General features: G+C 35.7%; 1 protein-coding gene across 5 annotated transcripts in view; it reads right to left on the bottom strand.

The window, feature by feature from the left end:
* Positions 1-20132, bottom strand: part of Focad (focadhesin) — a 299533-nt gene that overhangs the window by 270743 nt on the left and 8658 nt on the right. For 4 of the 5 annotated variants that reach the window (XM_071600672.1, XM_027950623.3, XM_071600673.1 and 1 more), the window contains exons 2-4: positions 5468-5556; positions 2670-2744; positions 361-515 (exon numbers count right to left, since the gene is read on the bottom strand). In XM_071600672.1, the coding sequence (XP_071456773.1) occupies positions 361-515; positions 2670-2744; positions 5468-5524 (287 nt within the window). In that variant the 5' untranslated portion in view covers positions 5525-5556. Of the gene's footprint in view, positions 1-360; positions 516-2669; positions 2745-5467; positions 5557-20132 lie in introns of those variants that run through there. The other variant, XM_071600675.1, reaches the window with a different exon arrangement.

Below are 20132 nucleotides of genomic sequence, written 5' to 3'. Positions count from 1 at the left end.
GACAAAGGCTAACAAGTACTGCCAATACAGTGTATAAACTGTACCAATGTGATAGTATGAATTCTTATGGGAAACCTTTCTTAAAATAAGTCAAAAATTTTTACTACAATTGTGAATTATAAAATACTTTGTTAATTTCTCCATAAAAAAGAGCAATGGCAAATTTAAGTAGAGCCCCTAAACTTAAATACAGCAAAGGACTATAATTCAAAATCATGGGGTTTAAATTAGCATGATCTTACTACACATTTTAAAGGAAAGAAAAACAAGTTGGTCAATATTAACCCATAAAACAGAATTAATAAACTTTTTTTCTGAAAGCTTAAATTGTCAACTGATCAAACATGGAAGAAGGAGTACCTGGTTGATGGAATGAGGTTGAGAATTCCATTGAGAACATAGCTAAACTCTGCATGATCCTGAGCAACAAGTGCCACCAGACCCTCACAGCAGGCTGTTCGAACCACCACACTGTCACTGCAACACTTCTCCCACAGCAAGTTCAAAGAAGGGGTCTGAAATCAAACCAGTGATTAAAGACACACTGATGAACAGCAAACACACACACCATCATTCATCAATGCGTAATTTGTTCACAGTAGGCTAGCTTTCCTGTACCAACAGCATGCTGTTGTCACTCTGTTGCTAGAATAAACTAAAGTCGATTTTCTGAGAGAGCAAATGGATGTGTTTTGATATAGAAACTCTCTCACACCTGGTATCTGGGCTGCAAAATAAGGCTAGCTGCAGGCAGAGGTATAATCTAACATCAGGCACACAACCCAGCAAAGGCTTGACTTTTTGCCCAGGTTCTAACAGGGCATTTTAATCAAACACCAACAGCATCAGCCTATCAGTTAGCCTAAGTTGAACTCCAAATATTACATATGCTTCAAGCCTTAAGTGGTAATAACATTTTCAGAAAATGTTCCTGCTCTTCGACCACCTCTATAAGTTGCCTGTGCCCTACCACTTTCCACAATTTGTCTAATGTGGGCCCAGAAAGGAGAGAAAAGTAGGACAATGCACCAGCTGCTCATCCCATAGCTACCAACAATGCCCAAGAAGAAGACTAAATTTTCTCCCTTTACACAGCAAATTCATCTTTGATAGAAAAGCACTGGAAGGGCACCTAAGTAAACATAAAGTCTTATTTTGAAAACCTCTATAAAAGCAGGATGCTGCTTTTATAACTTTCTCAGTAACTCATGATTCCTAAAGAAGATTCACTGACAAAAGTAAACCTTTATTTCAAAGTATCATGGGCCAGGTCAGATATGGATTTTCATATGGTTTTGTTTATTTATTAAAGAAAAAAAAAAGTACTCAAAATGAAGCTATTTTTCCTTCCTCTTGAAACAATCTTTTAGGGAAATATATCATTTTGGGGGAAAAAATGAAGATTGCAACTTCCAAACAGAATGGAATCCAACAAATATATTGTGCCCATTTTCCCTCCATGGCTGGCTGAGAGCCTCTTCAGTCTTCAGATCCCAGTATTAAAAGAACAATAGAGTTAAAAATCAGTCACTGCAGGAAGGAAATGTTTATATTCCGTTTCTCCTTTTATTCAGAAGAAAATCCTATTCACCTGTATGGACAGTATCAAAGGGCTCTAAGTGTCATTACTCCATTACTAAGGCCAGAAAGAGAAAATAAATGGGTAAGTAAACTGTTGCCTCAGGTAATACTGTGTTCTCATTCATTTATTAGTAGAAGAGGAAACATTTAGTTACAGGGATTTGACATTCAATAAATCCTGGCAGTTTAAGTAAAACCACTAGATCTTCTCAAAGTACATAATGTGATTATAGGCAGGATTAGGATCAGGGTTCTCAGAAAACCTAATTTATATGAGTACATACAAATGCCAGATAAATGCCAATTAGCGAAGCATGCCCCTACACTTACTTCCACATGTCAGCAGAAGCTGTAAAGAAATATAACTTAAAGAAGCTGACCAAAAAGAATGCGGAGAAAAAGCAATTAATTTATTTATATTGTGAAAAAAATTTTTATTTCCATCACCCATGTTCTCTGCAGAGTGCACCCAGCACACTTCTCGTAAGCAGAGATTCCTAACCAGCACATCAAGATACACTACACTGACCAACCAAAGCCCAAGTGCTGTGTCCCAGTATCTCGAGCTGTGCTTCAGCTGTGGGCACTCACCTGCCCTGTGTATGGAATGGAAGCTTTCCTCCCAGTCCCACTGTCAAGGCATGACCTTTCCAACTTTGGACTAATATGTGGGGCTGACCTGAAGCATGAGAAATCTCTTACACCCAAACAAAAACACTATGTTCATTTTCTCTATTTGCCAAAAATACTTCCTCAGAAGTAACTTTCTCTAAAGCATGGCTTTCCTCATTACACCCCACCATTCTTTATTAATAGTCATAAGAATATTCCCCTTCACCCTCTCCACAAGCACTCTTAGAGTCTGTTGTAATAAATTTAAAAATTTTAAAGAATGCTATAGAGTAAAAACATAGCCAATCAAAAAAAAAAGAAAAGAAAAAGAAAAATACAAAACAGGTAATAAAGTTCTCACCATTCAAAATCATCTCCTTGGGGACCTGAACTATAAGGGAAACAAGACCAGTGCATTTGTGATCCAGCTTGTGGAAATATCACAATAGAATTAAAGCACAAAGTTAAAGACAGACCTGGTTGGTGGATTGGTGAATCTTTCCTGAAAAGCCATTTTCCTTTAGGACTGCAGCAATAAGATGACCCACAGCCTAGAAAACAAACAAAATTAATGAATACATTCTCTCAGAAGTTCTTTGCAAATAATGCACCTGAAAGTACCAGATATCAACACTAGTTGATGTGCGTAGAATGCATATGCCAGGGAGCCAACTGGTAATAAACAAAGTTCCCCCTCATTAAATGTGTGCAACACAGAAGGCACTGAATTAGGCACTCTGCAGACATAACTTCTATTCTTCAGAACCACCCTAAAGGTAGGCATTTTATCCCAGATTACCAATAAGCAAACTATAATTCATGTTTTAAAAATGATTGCCAGATTTTCAATTCAAATTGCTGTAATGTAGTGATACAATATATTTTCAGATTGCTTAATCCACTAAATCATGAGACAAATGAGAAACACTCACAATTTTTAAAATCATCTCTGCATCTAAATGAAATTCATCATATTTTATCATACCTTTAGTGAAGATGGAGAAAAAATTCATCCCTGTCTTTACAACTATAGCCCATACAGACCTGAACCAAAAGATCTCCCCTCTCTCAGTGCCATTCTCCCACTTCTAGGCCTATTATTTTTTATTTCATTATCATTTTATCATAGGTTCCAGCCTTTTAATAAAAATTCAGTCTCATAAATCTCTCTAAAGTTTTCCCATATCCTGCTTTAGTCAAAGAGCCCCACGTTAAATTCACAATTCTTATAGAGGCGTTGATTACATAAACACATAAATATTGTTACCTCCTACCACCTCATCTTCATACCCCCAGTATGGGATCCAGTATGCTGGCAACAATCATAGTCATTCTGAGAAGGTTGAGGAAATCTTTACTGAAACAACTGTCATCCTATACTTGGGGCCATGTATGATATAGCTGAAAACAGCTGTCAGTCTTGCAAAGTTTCCAGAGAAGTTCAAATAAAACTCTCTTCGTGTGTGTGTGTGTGTGTGTGTGTGTGTATGTTACAAACACAGGAACTCATTTAAGACCTCAATGCTTAAGGGGCTCAGTTTTGTAAAACTTGTCACTCAATTTACGTGAATTTTAAGTTTAGTTCAATTTACTCTTACCTCCTAGCAAAAGGATGACACCAAGAACTGACAACCAGTGAGTAGTTTTAGATTCTGTTTCACAAAGTATACCATATTTCATTGATTGTATCTGGCCATCAGCTGTGAGATAAACCATTCTTTTATATACCACAAAAAGAAAAACAGTGCCAATTAATCTATAATATACAATGCTTCTTATATAATTTAGAATTTTGATTTTATATTAATGAAAGAGCTCTTTGAGACTCATTTAGAAAACCATGACCAAGTTCACAAATGTGCAGGCAGCACCAACTGTATCTCAACTGCTGCCATCAATGACTATATGCCATCCAATTTCAAAGATGCTAAAATGCAAAAAAATGTGTGTGAATCAATGAAATATGGTGCGAACATTGAGCAGTGGTTACAAAAGAATAGTAAAAAGAACTTAATTCACAGAGGACAGGGCAAAATTACAAGAGCCTAATAACACCAATGAAATGCAACAGAGGAAAAAAAAAAAGCTATAGCTCATATTAGAAAAAGGACTAAAAGAAAATAAGCCTAATTCTATATATCCCCCACTCCACAAGTTTCAATTTCTCTAATGTATTTTTGAAGTCATCTTCTAACAAATCAGAAATAGAGCCTAAATTGATTTGAAAACACAAAAGGCAAGAATAATTCAGTTGACATTGTTACTTAAATCTTCCACAACAGAATTTAAACAGTCATTCTATGCTATACAATACACATACGCTTTTCACTTAATTTAAAAGTAACAGGCATTTTCTTGATTATCTATCAAGGAACCCCTAGCACAGAAAAATAAACTTTGTGGACAGGGTCCTCGAAGCCTCCGTTGTCTTCTTCACGGCAAGAACCTGTGCTGTACAGAGCAGGATATGACTCCAACCCAGTCAGGTAGAAGGGAATCTTGCATAAGGAGTGTCCTACTCCTCATGGAAGGGTTCCCCACTACCCAGCTAAGTCAATTCCCACAGCGGGCCTCTCCGAAGTGAGCTGTTGAAAGGATCCAAGATGCTGCTCTGGCCATGGGTAAGTCTTCAGGCTGGCTTTTTAGCTTTATTCTCCCAGGAAAAGACAACAAGCATTTTAGAACCTTGATTAACCAGAGTGCATCTAGTTAGCCATCTTTCTTTTAGCTATTCATCTTCATTACAGAAAAACTCCCTAAAATGAATTACCACAGTCTTCTGCCTCAATAGTTGGATCAAATTTTAAATCCAGGCTTTTTTAATTATTGAATGGCATTATTATAAAAATCTATTATTCTTAATAGTTGCAGAGAGATAAAATATATGTATTTTAAATATTAATCCTTATATTCTTTGGCTACATAACCATTTTACATCTGTTCCCAATAATTAATTATAGACATAAAAAATCCATACATACATATTCAGGAGCCGACTAGTTAATCAAGGTTTATATTATCTCTAAGAAGAGAAGTATGATATAAATAAAAGCTGAGATTGGTCAATTTTAAATATTTGAAATTTCAAATATACTTTTTCAAATAAACACATATAAAAGTTAGTTAGTAAAATAATCTCTATATGTAGAACAAAATATTAAATGTTAAGTATTAATATTGTTTAAAATATTAAATGTTAAAAATAACAAAGTTCAATTAACCATCCAGCAAAAAAGGTCACTTGTGACCATGAAAAATAAATAAATAAAATTACCTGTGATTGGATAAGAGAATTTGGAAAATCAAACCTTTTTCTGATATCCTCTGACATTTTTGCCTCTCTTACATGTATGTATGCAGGCTCTGTAACCAAAGCAAAAAAATAATTATTAGTCCTCCAATTGGATTGGAGTTCAAACCAATTATTCCCCAAATAACATGAATGAAATTCATGTAATTCATTCCAAAGACAGCAATGGTAATAAAGCTCTGCAGAGTAACCCTTGACACAACATTCCTTACTGACCACTTCAGCACTCAACAGCACAACTGATAAAGCCCAGCAGCTCTTGGCCATTATTAGAGTTAATCCTGAAACAGATGAATTCACACCATGACCACCCCCAAAAAAATTCAAAAGTTCACCCCACATTTGAACTAGAATGTAATCCTTTTATGGCTCAAAACATATAAGGGAGAGTCAGACAGTCAGAGAACTGTTTTCAGAGTGCCTCACTTAGGCACAAGCTTTCATTTAAGCACTGATCCAACTGCTAATGAAAAGTGTGACACTTAGGTGAATTTTCTCACACATCAAAAGAACAATCAAGACAGAATTTTTTCTTCTTAATCGAGACAGATTTTTTTATTCTTAACTGAGATATATAGTTGCAGGAAGGAGAGTTAATTAAGCCAGAATTTTGTGTGGAAAGCCAGGTTCCTATCTGGATCTTTTTGTGTCTGTCAGGGGTGGTAGGAATATGGTCCAAATAAATCCATTAGATTACTCCTGCAAGCATGCACTTTTAGCTTCTCTTGTCACTGAGGATCAAATATCCCTTTGTGAGCCGGTCTCAGCTCCTTTGCTTATGTGTATAAACCTCAGATGACAGTAAATTTTATATGTACCAGAGCTATTCAAGCAATAGTATTTGAACCACTAGCCTTTTAAATAAAATTCTGCCCTATGGCTAATGTGCAAAAAAAAAAAAAAAAAAAAAAAAGGATGGAGCATACAATGAACACCAATTTTTAATACTTATATTACACATCTTCCTACTGGGCTCTAAAAAAAAATATGCAATGATTGAGGAGGGCAGATGATGAAGGGAAGGCAAAGAACTAATAAGGAGACTTCCTAAAGAACCCAATTTATCCAGTCTCCATGCAGCACCACAACCAACAAATTACACTACTTTGAAAAATATGGTGGTTTAGATTGCTATTTACTATAACATAATTAAAAAGTAGAATTTGCCTGGGATGATGATGCATACCTATAATTCCAGCAGTTCAGGAGGCTGAGGCAGAAGGATCATGAGTTCAAAGCCAGCCTCAGCAACTTAGCAAAGCCCTAAGCAATATAGCAAGACCCTGTCTCTAAATAAAATATAAAAGGGGCTGAGGATGTAGCTCAGTGAAGATGTAGCACTCCGGGTTAATTCCCCAGTCCCAACATAAATAAATAGATAGATAGATAGATGAAATTTATGTCAATAAACTAGATGCTATGGTTGGATATGGTTTGAGTGTGTCACTAAGGGTTCACATGTTAAAATTTAATTCCTGTTGTAAGCTATTCAGAGAGAGAAAACTCAATCAAAATGCAGTGTTTCAGTATTTCAAGGTAGGGCCTTTGAGAGGTAATTAGGATTAGAAAGTTCATCAGGATGGTGCCCTTAGGATGCTTTATAAGAAGAGGGAGAAATTAATTTAAGAAAAAGAAGGAGGAGGAGGAAGAGGAGGAAGGGGAAAGGGGAGGAAGAAGGAGGAGGAGAAGGAGGAGGAAGAGAAGGTAGAGGAGGAAGAGGAAGGGGAGGAGAAGGAGGAGGAAGAGGAAGGGGAGGAGGAGGAAGAGGAAGAGGAGGAAGGGAGGAGGAGGAGGAAGGGGAAGAAGAGAAAAGATACACACAGTTCCTGTCTCTTGCTAGGTCATGCCTGGTACCACCTTGACACTCTGCCAATAAGAAGGCCATCACAAGACGCAGGCCTTTGGAAATCCAGAACTGTGAACTGAATACCTCTTTCCTTTATAAAGTTACTCAGTCTCAAATATTTTGTTTTATTAACACAAACTGACTAATGCATCAGATCACCTTAAAATAACAAATGACAAAAAACCAGCTCTTTCATTTTTAATTTTTTAGTTATAGATGGACACAATATCTTTATTTATTTTCATGTGGTGCTGAGGAATGATCCCAGTGCCTCACACATGTGAGACAAGCACTTTACCACTAAGCTATAGCCCCAGCCCCAAAACCAGATCTTGATCACCAAAAAAAAGTGTGTTAAACCTACAAATCCTTCTATTTTCCTCCCTTTCTCTTAAAGCTTAACTCCAAAGTGGTAATTTATCCCTGACTTTTTTCAATATCTATGCCCAACTTTACTCCCTTGGACTTGACATTCCTTAAGACTGAAACAATTTATTCAAAGATTGTGAACTACTTCCCTATCTATATCTACTTATTTGCTTAAGCTAAGTCAAAATTTCTTCAACTTCCCAATTATGTCAATCATGACTTTCTTGGCATTATATTTTCCTTTGAATTCCATAATATATTATAACAGAATAAGTGCATCCCCAAAGTGCATTCTTGGGAAATCCAAGTAAAAGAGATCTCCTTGGAAGAAAGGGAATTCTGCTGGGGCACAGATTCACAACTTAAAGATTCATTCATTCATTTAACAGATACTTACTGGATGCCTATTGTCTATCCAGGCACTGTTCTAGTGCCAGGGCTATTTTTTAAAAAATTGACAAAAGTCTCTATGTTCATAGAGTTTATAGTCCAGTAGAATGAGGCAAACAAATTTTAAAAAGGCATAAAATGCTTAACATATTAGGTGATAAGTGCTGAGGAAAAAAAGACCGGCAGTAAAGCAGAGTAAAGGGAATGAGAGATTGGGAAGGGCACACTTTCAAGTTTAAATAGGGTGGCCAGGAGAGGTTGGCATTTGACAAGGACTTAAAGGAGGAAGGGGAGTTCGTTAGCCTAACTAATACAACAGACATCTGGGGCCACAGGACACAGGTAGCTAAGAAAGTGCTGAAGACCTGTTTTAGGAAGAGCGAGGAGATGGGCATGAGGCAGAGTGAAACTGTTCGCAGTTCGGATCATTTTCTCCCAGCTCTCCTCTCACAATTTCCTTCACCACCATTCTATTAATCCAGTCAGTCACAAAGTCAGCTGCCTTCTTCCTAACACGTCAGGGTCCACTTTTCCTCTGCACTCTTTACTCCAGACTCATCATCTTCGTTGTTCATGCCAAGCACACTGCAGTAACTGCTTAGTCTTGGGGCTTTCCATGCTTGAGTTCATCCCACACATCGCTGTCAAATTAATTGTCCTGAAATGCTATTTCCACCACCACATCCTTTCCCTGTGAAGAATTCATAGTGGGTTTTCAATTGCCTGTCAGATTAAATGCAAATTCTGATGCCCAGCTTTTAAGCACTCTACCAACAGTCACCAATTCAGCTTCATTTTCACTGCCGTAATTCCAATCTAGCTAAAACAGTTTTCAAAATGATCCCACATGCACCAAATCTGCTCATTCCTAAGGGATTTTATTTATACACTTCTCTACCAAACAGAATGTCCTTCTCTATGTGCCCCAACTATTTAAAGACTTAACATAGCACATCTTTGTTAAGCCTCCTTCCCCAATCAGCCACATCAAACAGTAATCACCAGCTTTGCTATTATTGCATTTGGTCTGGCTCAAAACTTTCTGTGACTATTTACATTGGAATTGGAAATCTCTTTCTGTAAAGGAACATCCAGCAACTACTCAAATATGCTATAGATAATACTTATGGGTATAACCATGGCTGTGTTCTGATAATTTTTTTTTATAAAAGCAGATGTTACGTGGCCATAGTTTGTTAATTCCTGGTTTACATGATAACTATTTTAAAATTAATTTATAAAATTTCTTGACACAATTGCTACAATTAACATCCAAATTTTGCTCTGTGCCTCCAGGAAGCTAGTATAAGTACATAAAGTAAACGATGTACCTCTTTTATTATTTAAAAGATGGAAATGTACCCTTTATCAAAGAAAAAAAAACTTTTTCATGCCCTTAAACTTGGAAAGAACTTTCTCACATTGGGATTTATATAGGGAATACAAAATGACATTAGACAATATTCTCAATACCATAAGCAAAAGGAAGTTTTATATTACCTCTTTTAAAAACAAATCCCAGATAAAGCCTCGGGTATAATGTAACATGTAATTCAGCAAGAGAGTCTCAGCTAATGGGGTTCAAGTACAGAGTTTTCAGATGATCTAATCTAGCTTAATAGAAGGTAGACTTTAGAGTACCCAGAGAAGTAGATGGCTATCAATGTGTCACAGAATGGGCTTAGTCAAATGGCAATAGCGATAAAGCAACAGAAGAAAATGTGGGGCTGTACTCTCAGATTCAGGCCGAGAATACTAGAATTCCTATATGGCTTTTGGGACCAGATGAACAACTGTTTAGGCTAATAGCTTATCTTAGCAGAGAAGAAGCTGAGCCATCCAAAAAGATGACCTCGTCTTTAGGAGGTGGGCCACTGTGGTTCAAGAGTGCTGTTTTTATCAAAATTACCTAAGGATAAATGTCAAATACCTAAGCTTACAAAAGACAGCACTAATTTCAGCATGACACTTTAGAGAATGAATACATTTTTAAATCCATAGTAACTTTATCTTTCCTAACAAATGGCCATTAAGCATCCTCAAAACCACTACCCAAGCTACAATATGATTTGATATCATCCTTGATTTGCTATCCTTGGGCTACAAATTGCAAGTGTCTTTCATCTGCAGGAGACTTATATTTCAACGTTAATCACAACCATGTGGCCTTTCAAGGTATAAAAACATCATATTCTCTTAGGGAATTTCAAAAGAGAATACACATGCTTGCTTTAGCATTGGCAGTGAAGCATGTGTCCTACTTTAATTTTAATCTCAACTTCCTTTGGGCATTTTACACATTAAAGAAAAACTATTTATATATTACCTCTTATCATAGCATTCTTACTAAAAGGAAACCAGTCACAATATGATCCATAAATCACATTCCACAAAAGCAGTGTTTGATTTTAAAAGATTTATCTCCAACCTGTCATTATGCCTTTTTTTTTTTTTTTTTTTGGTCCATTTAAATCTAAATCTAAGTCAGAAAGAGAATTTTTAATGAGTCCTTTAAACTCCCCATGAATCAAAGCATTTGTTTAATATGAGCAATTATCATATTATCTGCCCAGGTGTTTTAGCCCCATAAGAATACTTCCAAGAAAATAAATCTATCAATTGCACTCAGCAGTAAGAAAAGAGCAACACATAGATAAAGCACTGTGGATTTTCAAAATTCCTCCTCAGTTTCTCTCGGAGATGAAGATATACATGACAAATCATATCAAACTTCAAATGAAGGGCACAATCTGAAAAACAAGAGAAAATCTATCTAAGTCACGAAATCTCTTTTCACCTGAAAACCCTTGTATTCACAAGGGTTCTGGAAAACCAGAAAAGGGAGTAATTGATTATACAGGGTGGCTGGAAGATGGGGAGAGTCTGAGGATCAAACAGAAAAACATTTGAGCATTTCTGACCACCAAATTTCCACATGGAAAGGACTCAAGGGCAGTGATTTATGTAGAAGTCAGGACTGTGCAAAGTGCATTCTTTTTTGCTTGTTCAGTTTGGTTTGGTTTGGTTTTTTAGTATTGGGATTAAACTCAGGAGCACTTTACATCTGAGGTATATCCCCAGTCCTTTTTATTTTTTATTTAGAGATAGGGTTCACTGAGTTGCTGAGGCTAGCCTTAAACTTCCAATCCTTCTGCCTCAGCCTCCTGAGTCACTGGAATTATAGGTGTGGACCACCATGCCTGGCCACAAAGTATACTCTTAAAGTTGATTTATATGAGCAATGTCATCAGCAGATGGTTAGAAATGTATGCTTCACATTAACCAGAACTTATTTTTCAGAGACACAAAATCTGGGGCTTCTTTTCTTTTCTTTTAATTATTTTTGTTTTGTTTTGTTTTTTGTTTTTGGTACCAAGGATTGAATCCAGGGACGCTTAACCACTGAGCCACATCCTCAGCCCTTTTTATATTTTATTTAGAAACAGGATCTCACTAAGTTCCTTAGAGCCTCGCTGAGTTGCTGAGGCTGGCCTTGAACTCGTGATCCTCCTGCCTCAGCCTCCCAACCTGCTGGGATTACAGGTGTGTGCTACTGCGACCAACAGGGCTTATTTTCTTTATAACATTTTCTAACATTTTATCACCAACTGCAATTTATTGGTTATAGTGTTTACTTAGTTCCTCTCACAACTTAAGCTACTCAAGAATCAATCTGACAGTTTTAAACACAAAGTGTGGCTCCCCTTTATTCTCAGGGGAATGAACCCCCAGTGGATGTCCAAAACCACAGATAAGCACTGAACCCTACACACAAGCACTGTGATACTGCAACATTTAATCTGATAACTGAAATGGATACTATGTAACTAAAGAGCCTAGAGTACACAACTTGGAAAAGCTGGACAAAGGGATGACTCACACCCAGGCTGAACAGAGTAGAACTGCATGAGATTTTATCACATTAGTCAAAGTGTTGTGCAATTAAAATTTACCAATTGTTTATTTCTGAAGTTTTCCATTTAATATTTTAGAACACAGGTGACCAAGAGGAAATGAAATCACAGATAGGTTAACTGAAGTTAAGAGAATTACTGTATTTTGAACTTTTTTTTTTTCTTTTTATGACTTTTATTTGGATGGTGCAGAGAAAGCTAATGAGTACCATCAATAAATTTGAGCTGAATGAGGAATACAGCTCAGTGATAGAGTGCTTGGCCTAGCATGCACAAAGCCCTGAGTTTGATTCCCAACACTGCAAGTGATAATAATATAGTAATAGTAATAATAATAATAATGACAACAACAACAAAATATAGATGAATTTTATAAAGTTATCAAGACTATGAATCAAGACATATTCTATCAGGGTACTTTTCTAATTGACTGGCCCTGCCCCTCAAACACAGGGAGGGGGGTGGAATATCTACCTATACTTTGCAAATACCTATTCTGCTCTGCTGTCCAATATTTATATCTTCCTTAATCTTCTACCTCCTTAGCCTCTCATCTTCTCCTTACTAGTCCCAAGTATTTTTGTACATCCTCCCCAAGATCCGGCAATGGTTCTGTTTCACACCCAGTATTAAATTTAAAATAAAAAATTCTACTAAGAATTCAAGCTTAGCCTCAATTCTTACCTCAAAAGCTACATAATCTAGCTGCAGTTAACATTTCCAAACAAACAGGATGAGACACTTGGAACCCATTTAACTATATCAGTCATAAAAAAGGGAAAGATTATGGAAAAGTCTCAATGCAAAGTTTTTAACTTTCCATAAAGAGCAAGTACAACTAAACAGGAATTTTTAATCTTATAGTCTCAAAAAGACCACTAAATCATATTTAAACTAAGAGTAGAAAATGCATTTATTTTAGTAATTTCAAAATCAAGCTGAAGCAGAGGGCAACTAAAGGGTGTGACAGAGCCACTTAATCAATATTGTAATCAGAGAAGGCAGAAATCATACAATGTGGAAGAGACGACTACCCATCCTCCAATATATACTCTCTGCTTTGACCCACTTTTTCCCATTATCCCAGATGTGAAACACCTATAAAAACTTATGTATTACATATTTTATAATGTTTTTCTGGTATGTATTATACAATGTATAATAATTATAATATACTAGTGTTAACTAATATGATAATAGGTAAGCTTTAGATTATAATTTCCATCCTATTTTAATGCATCTGCATCAATTTCCCTGAAATACTCTCAGAATTGAGAACTTGGTGCTAATGGGTTAATAAAATGTAACCTGACTGTTACATTTCCTAGCCTCAAGTATGATTAGGTATAATCAAGCGATCAGGTTCTCTCCAGTGAAGTTTGAGCAGAAGTGATGTACTATTTCCAGACTGAAGCCTGCTTCCTGCTTCCTCCATACTTTCTTCCCAACCACAACCAGGTTTTGGAAACAATGGAGATTAAACTGTGCAGGTGAAGATAATGTCCCTAAGACACTTTTTTTTTTTTTAAACTCAGTCACAAGATGGAAGGAACCTAGATCCCTGAATGACAGATTAGTGCAGAACTGCATTCATAGAACTCCAAGTATCACATGAGGAAGAAAGAAATTTCTACCTTGTTTAAATCACTGTATTTTAGGATCACCTAATGGAAGCAGCTAGTACTTCCTTAATTATTACAATGGACTTGGTGGCATCTCCCTCCCATACTTTCTTTCACTGGAGAAATGAAGAAACTGAATGTCAGAAAGGTTGAAGCAAACTGCCAAAAAGAAAAACAGTCATGGAAGATTTCAGGTGAAAAGAGATTTCGTGACTTCAGCCCACTGGTTTTTTCCACTTGACCATCAGAAACATGAAGCACCAGCATGTTCCACATCACTGCATCATGTCCCCAAAATTTTAAGACCTATCATTCAAGTACTGAGCAAAATTCAGGCAACTATGAATTCTGATGATCTCACCATTCCCAATTTACTAAAAGCACATCCTATTACAATCAAACTTCTGCCTTTACAATTTAGTTCCTTCTCAGCTAATATCACATGCTACTTACTCACAGATTTTGAAATGGGAGTCTAAAATAAGATCAAAGACAGGAAATTCCAAGTTAGATCTGATTGCTGTCCAGGAGAACAAGACATTAAAGTAAAAAATAAAACCACCAACTAGAATAATGCCTGACTTGTTACAATATTTTCTCCAATAATTCTTGAATAATTTTTAAAGTACCCTATTTGTGTATATTTATATGCTAACATATAAGAAGACACAGATAAAAATGTGTTATTTTTTAAATACAAGGACTTATTTATCTCTAGAATTTTTATCTAAGTCCTCAAAAAGGTCTTCAAAGTTGACTCCTTTTTGATTTTGCAATATTATAATTTTTAGATGATTTTGCTCCATCAAAAGAATAATTACTGGGGCTGGGGTTGTGGCTCAGTGGTAGAGTACTTGCCCTGCATGTTTGAGGCACTGAGTTCAATTCTCAGCACCACATTAAAATAATAAATTAAATAAATGTATTGTGTCCATCTATAACTTAAAAAAATTAAATGATTACTCAAATTGCTCTGCATAAAACATGTTTTAGATCTACATTCATATAAAATTATAGTATGTTCACAATAAAATAGATACCCAGTAAATTTAAAGATCTTGGCCAATAAATAATATCTAGATCGAATAGCAAAATCTCCATATTCACAATCAAACACTCTTCCTCCTCCTCTTCCTCTTCCTCCTCTTCCTCTTCTTCTTCTTTTAAGATGGGGTCTACTATGTTGCCCAAACTGGTCACAAACTCCACAAACTCCTGAGTTCAAGTAAACCTCCTGCCTTGCCTCAGGGTATCTGGGACTACATACATGTGCCTTTTTTATGCCCAGCATGGTTTTTAATTTTAATAAAGTTACCAAAATATTCAGATTTAATACATTGTTTAGAAATAAGGGAAACAACTTTCTGACACCTAATTAATGCAAGCATTGAAATCCAACACTAAAGGATACCATAAAATGTGTAGCAAGAAAGTAAGAAAAATTTTTAAGTAATAAAATATTAACTATTTTGTTAGCCATTTTTATCAATGCTTTACTTATTTTTCCTTCCCTATTGTACCTCCCCCACCACAGTGAAATGCAGGGACAGTCTCTAATTTTTAATCACTATAACCCCAACCTATAATGAGCACCTCCTCGATAGTCACTGAATAAATGCAAATTGTGACCCAAGATTTAGGATTTCATGTTGGATTAAACAGCTTGTGTGTGCAAGCACTCCACAAAACACTTTACAGAAGATCTCAGGGGATCTTCCCATAAGGTCCAGGTAGATATAATTAACTTCATTTTCCACATATGGAAATAGTAGCTCAGAGAGGAAGTAACTTGCCTGAGGCTATATAGTGATATTAATAATCAGGATTTATTGAATTTTACCATGCAGCAGGCAGGTACCATGGAAGTTTTTCACATGCATTCTCTCACCTGACATTCAAAACAACCCCATGACAAGGATACTATTATTATCTTCATTTTCATATAAAAAACTAAGTGAGGCAAGGAGAGGTCAAAATTAATTATGTTATTATGTAATAAACAGAGCATGGATATTAATAGTCACTCTCCAAATCTCACATGCTTAACCAATTCTCTATAAAATATAGTTGACATGAAGTTTTTGTAAAATTAAGATAATCCATTAAAGCATTTCACTCAAAGACAAGCACATAGCAAACACTTTTAAAACCTTAGTTATTACTATCTAACATCTTGTTTTTGCCATTATATCTTGCTGTACTTCAGGAAATCTTTAAAATAACCCATGTTTGTACATACAGTGTCAAATCAAATTCCCAAATCAGCTCATCAGCATACGCAAATAGCTCTGTATTTTTTAAAATACAATTCTAAACACATGTAACTTAGTCTAATGTGTAAAAGTTACATATTAAAGGGATGTTCCATGCCCAGACCACAAAAACAAAAACAAAAATTACCACTCTAACCCTCATCCTTGTAGCACCATCACCAGCAATATATGTCCCACAGTTGCATAAGTTCCTTGAGTTTTATATTTATGTTTCATCACTGACAATTCAGTTTAAGTTCAATGAGCATCTAACAAATAATAAAGACTGGTCACTTTCATTATGGCAATTAGTATCCATGAATGGGGAAATCTGTTTTTTTGCCACTGATATCAATGCTTTCTTATTTTTTTTTTCTTTTTCTTTTTTGTGATACTGGGAATTTTACTCAGAGGTGCTCTACCACTGAACTACACTCTAGCTTTATTTCATTTTTACTCCAAGACAGTCTCAATAACTTTCCAAAGCTGATCTCAAACTTACCATCATCCTACCTTGGCCTCCCAAGTTATCCTCCCCGCCCGTCCAATAAGTAAATAAAAAGACAAAGGCAATTATTTGCCCAAAAGATTTCTCAAACACTACCACACAGAGATGGTTATACTGACACAAATGAATGCTTGGCTGCAGATAACCCCTCCATATGACAATTTATAACAGCTCAATGAGATGGAGATACCTGTGGGTGGATGAGTTCCTTTGTAGAAACACTGGGTTTGGAATAACAGTGTAATGTTCAGGAAAAGAAAAAAAATAATAATAATGTCCAAAAGCAGAAAGATCAGGAAGCCACTGTACATTCTTAGTTCCTGCAGCTGCCTCAGAAAATAGGACTTGAATTACAACTGGCCTCACTTTGCAGGAATAGAAAATGTTGAGTATATGGTATGGAGGGGACTAACTGGTGTGGCAGGTTCTGTCTCCAATGTCCCCTAGAGCTCTCGGGGGGCAGTAATCTATCCTCAAGATTTGTCAGGCTTCACATTCTGAAGGGGCCAGTGTCCGTCTGGACAGCAGCTGTACCTGCTCAGATCTCAAGGAAGAAGTGGCTCCAGCAAGGGAGTAAGCTGTCTCACCAAGGTGCAGAACTGTCACCTGCACTTTTTAAATCACTTGAGTTTCTGAGTCTTCTTCACCCATGGCAGGGCCTGGCATGTAATAAGCAGTTAAGAAATGTTTATTGATCACTTCTTGGCCTTTTAGCTAAGACCAAGTGATGAAATGTTTGTTGAATCACTGTGTTTAACCAAGTATCTAATATATGATACACCAAAAAATGTTAGATTCAGAACTCTACTGTTTGTTTGTTTTTAGATCAATGGTCCAAAACAAAGTGAGAAATGGAGAATTAATTTTTTTTTACTAAGACTTATACAACAAAGACCAAAACAAATTAATAAGAACCAGAATAGAAAATAAATTTTTGAACAACTTTATTTCCAAATAAATACAAAAACCTTATCATCACATTTAGGGTTGGAAAATAATTAGTTGGTTTTAGACATACCACTTACTCCCAGGTTCTTTTATTTGTTTTTAACTGAGGAAATACCTTTTGTATACAAAAATGAACTTTGGTCAAGTCTAAATCCCAAATCAGCAGAATCTACAGTAGGGAGATTTTATTATACTACTTTTCATTTTGGTACATTTTTTTAAAAAAATTCAAAGAACACATTCAAAAGCTTGTAAGACTTTCTTCACTGTTTTCAGCTGAATCTAATAGAGATGGAAAATCTGTCTTTGTTACTTGAATACATCGTAAGTTGTACATGAACACTTCAGTTGACAGCTATTATTTATCATAGCTAGGCTTTCAATCTGCTATGTACTATAACCCTTTAAAAACTCACAGCATCACTTCTGTATATTTCCCATTGGAAGAAAAGGTACTTTAAATATAATTACGGAAAGAAGTAACGTGTGCTAATCTTCTATTATATAACAAGCATTTTTTATGACTTTTTATTTTTTTAGAGTACTTAATATTCTGATATTAAGTAACCTACCAGTCATTCTGGACAGATCATTAGTAAATCCCTTCATATTAGCACAGACATACCAAGAAGCATATTCAAGAATTAGAAGAGGATCCTGAGATGAAATGCTGATAATTGATAAGAGTATAGTCTAGAGAGTCTTTTAGATATAAGAATTTGCTTAGTTGGTTGGGTTTTGGTGCTACGGATGGAATCCATGACCTCATATATGCTAACCATGCATTCTACCAGTGAGCTACACTCCCAGCCCTCAGAATTCTTTCTTGGTGGTTGTTGTTGTTGATGGTGGTGGTGGTTGTTTGTTTTTATTTTCTTTTTCTTGTGTTGTCAGTACTGGGGATTAAACCCAAGCCTTGAGCGTGCCTAGCAAGCAATCTCTCACTGAATTATATCCCCAACACCCCCTCTTTTTTTATTATTTTATTTTTTTGCTAAGTTGCACAGTCTGACCTTGAATTGTGATCCTCCTGTCTCATCCCTACAAGCAGCTAAGAATATAGATATATGCCTTGCACCTGGCCCTATGAATTATTTTCAAAGACATGAAGTTATATGTAGATCCTCAAGAGAATATCTTTAATTTCACAAAATTTTAAAATTATATATGCAACTGTCATACATACAGGCTTTGCTACATTCTATTGTAAGAAAATGACTGACAGATGAACAGCCCCAGTAACTCCATGGACCACCAACTCACAATGAAGCCAAAGTTCAGAGTTATATGTCACACTCAAACTTTCCTTATGCCTTTCAGCCCAAATTCAAGCACTAAATATGAAATTGCTCTTAACCTGGCTTACCTCCAAATACAAAAGTGCTTAAAAATCCAATCAGCTCAGGAACAAAGTCAGAAATAAGGCAGAACTAGAATGGTTCCCAGGGTCACCAGTCTCCCCCAAGCCCCACCCACCATACTCAATTCCATAGGGAACCTCAATACTCTGAAACCAAAGTCTGGGGTATGTTAAATGCTGAACCACTCCATAGAAGTGGGCATTCTGAGTACTATTCACTGAGCATCTGATCTTAGCGTCTGATATTTCTTGGCTATATCCCAAAAGGAGCCACACACATTCTCCAAGTTCTACTCACCTTCCATTTTAAAAGTGAAGCAAGAGTACATATAAAAGTCTAAAAAGCAAGCATGCTTCATGCAAAAGGACTCACTGACTAATCTAAAAGGTAAACCAAGGAATATGCAAATTAAATGTTGATTTGTAACTTAAAACAATATTTATAAAAAGTTTATATATATATATATATATATATATATATATATATTAGAGAGAGAGAGAGAATTTTTTAATATTTATTTTTTAGTTTTCAGCGGACACAACATCTTTGTATGTGGTGCTGAGGATCGAACCTGGGCCGCACGCATGCCAGGCGAGCAAGCTACCGCTTGAGCCACATCCCCAGCCCTTATAAAAAGTTTTAACAATGAAAAAAAATGTTTATGAAAGAGAAAAAATAAATTTTCATATACAATCATGAACACAATCAAGATATATACATATGTAAAACACACAGGATTAGGGAAAAGACAACGTCAATATGAAGAAATGTTAGCAAAGTTATTTCTGTTAACAATGTGATGGTGGGTGATCACATTCTGTTATATTCCCCCTTACAAATACTTCATTTTTTTTCCTACAATGAGTATATATTGCTTTTTCAAATTAAAAAGGAATTATCAAATTTCCTTCAAATAACAACTTAAGATGAATTTTTTAGTCTCAATAAAAAATTAGTGATTGCTTTTATTCACTTGAAATCATGGTCTTTTATCATTGTCTAAAGAATCAGTTTTATCGCAGCAACAGGATTAAAAAAAAAAGACTCACTTGATCCAATTACTCTGCTTATTAAGAACTATTTAATGAGAAAGTCACACCTTTGAGTTATTAGAAGCTATAATGGTCCTGCAGAGTTCCAAATAAATAAACTAACAGAATTACTTTTGATTCTAAATTGTTTGCCAGGAGATTAATCCATCTGTCCCTGAAAAAAAATTAAGTTTTCCTCTAGTATATTCAACTTCCTCCAATCTCATTTCAATCAAGTATGTTGCCTCATTCCAAAGGATATTTTTAATTGCTTAAACTGAAGTATAAATATTTTATGTTATTTTACTTTTCTAGTGCACATATAATATCTAGAAAATCAAATTTTAGTCATTAATTGGAAATTCTTAGGGACTTCTTTATATTACAT

Source organism: Marmota flaviventris, chromosome 13 (genome assembly GCF_047511675.1).
Source record: "Marmota flaviventris isolate mMarFla1 chromosome 13, mMarFla1.hap1, whole genome shotgun sequence".
NCBI classification, from domain to species: domain Eukaryota; kingdom Metazoa; phylum Chordata; class Mammalia; order Rodentia; family Sciuridae; genus Marmota; species Marmota flaviventris.
Note: the sequence above shows the minus strand (reverse complement) of the source record. Positions and strands in the feature narration are given on the sequence as shown.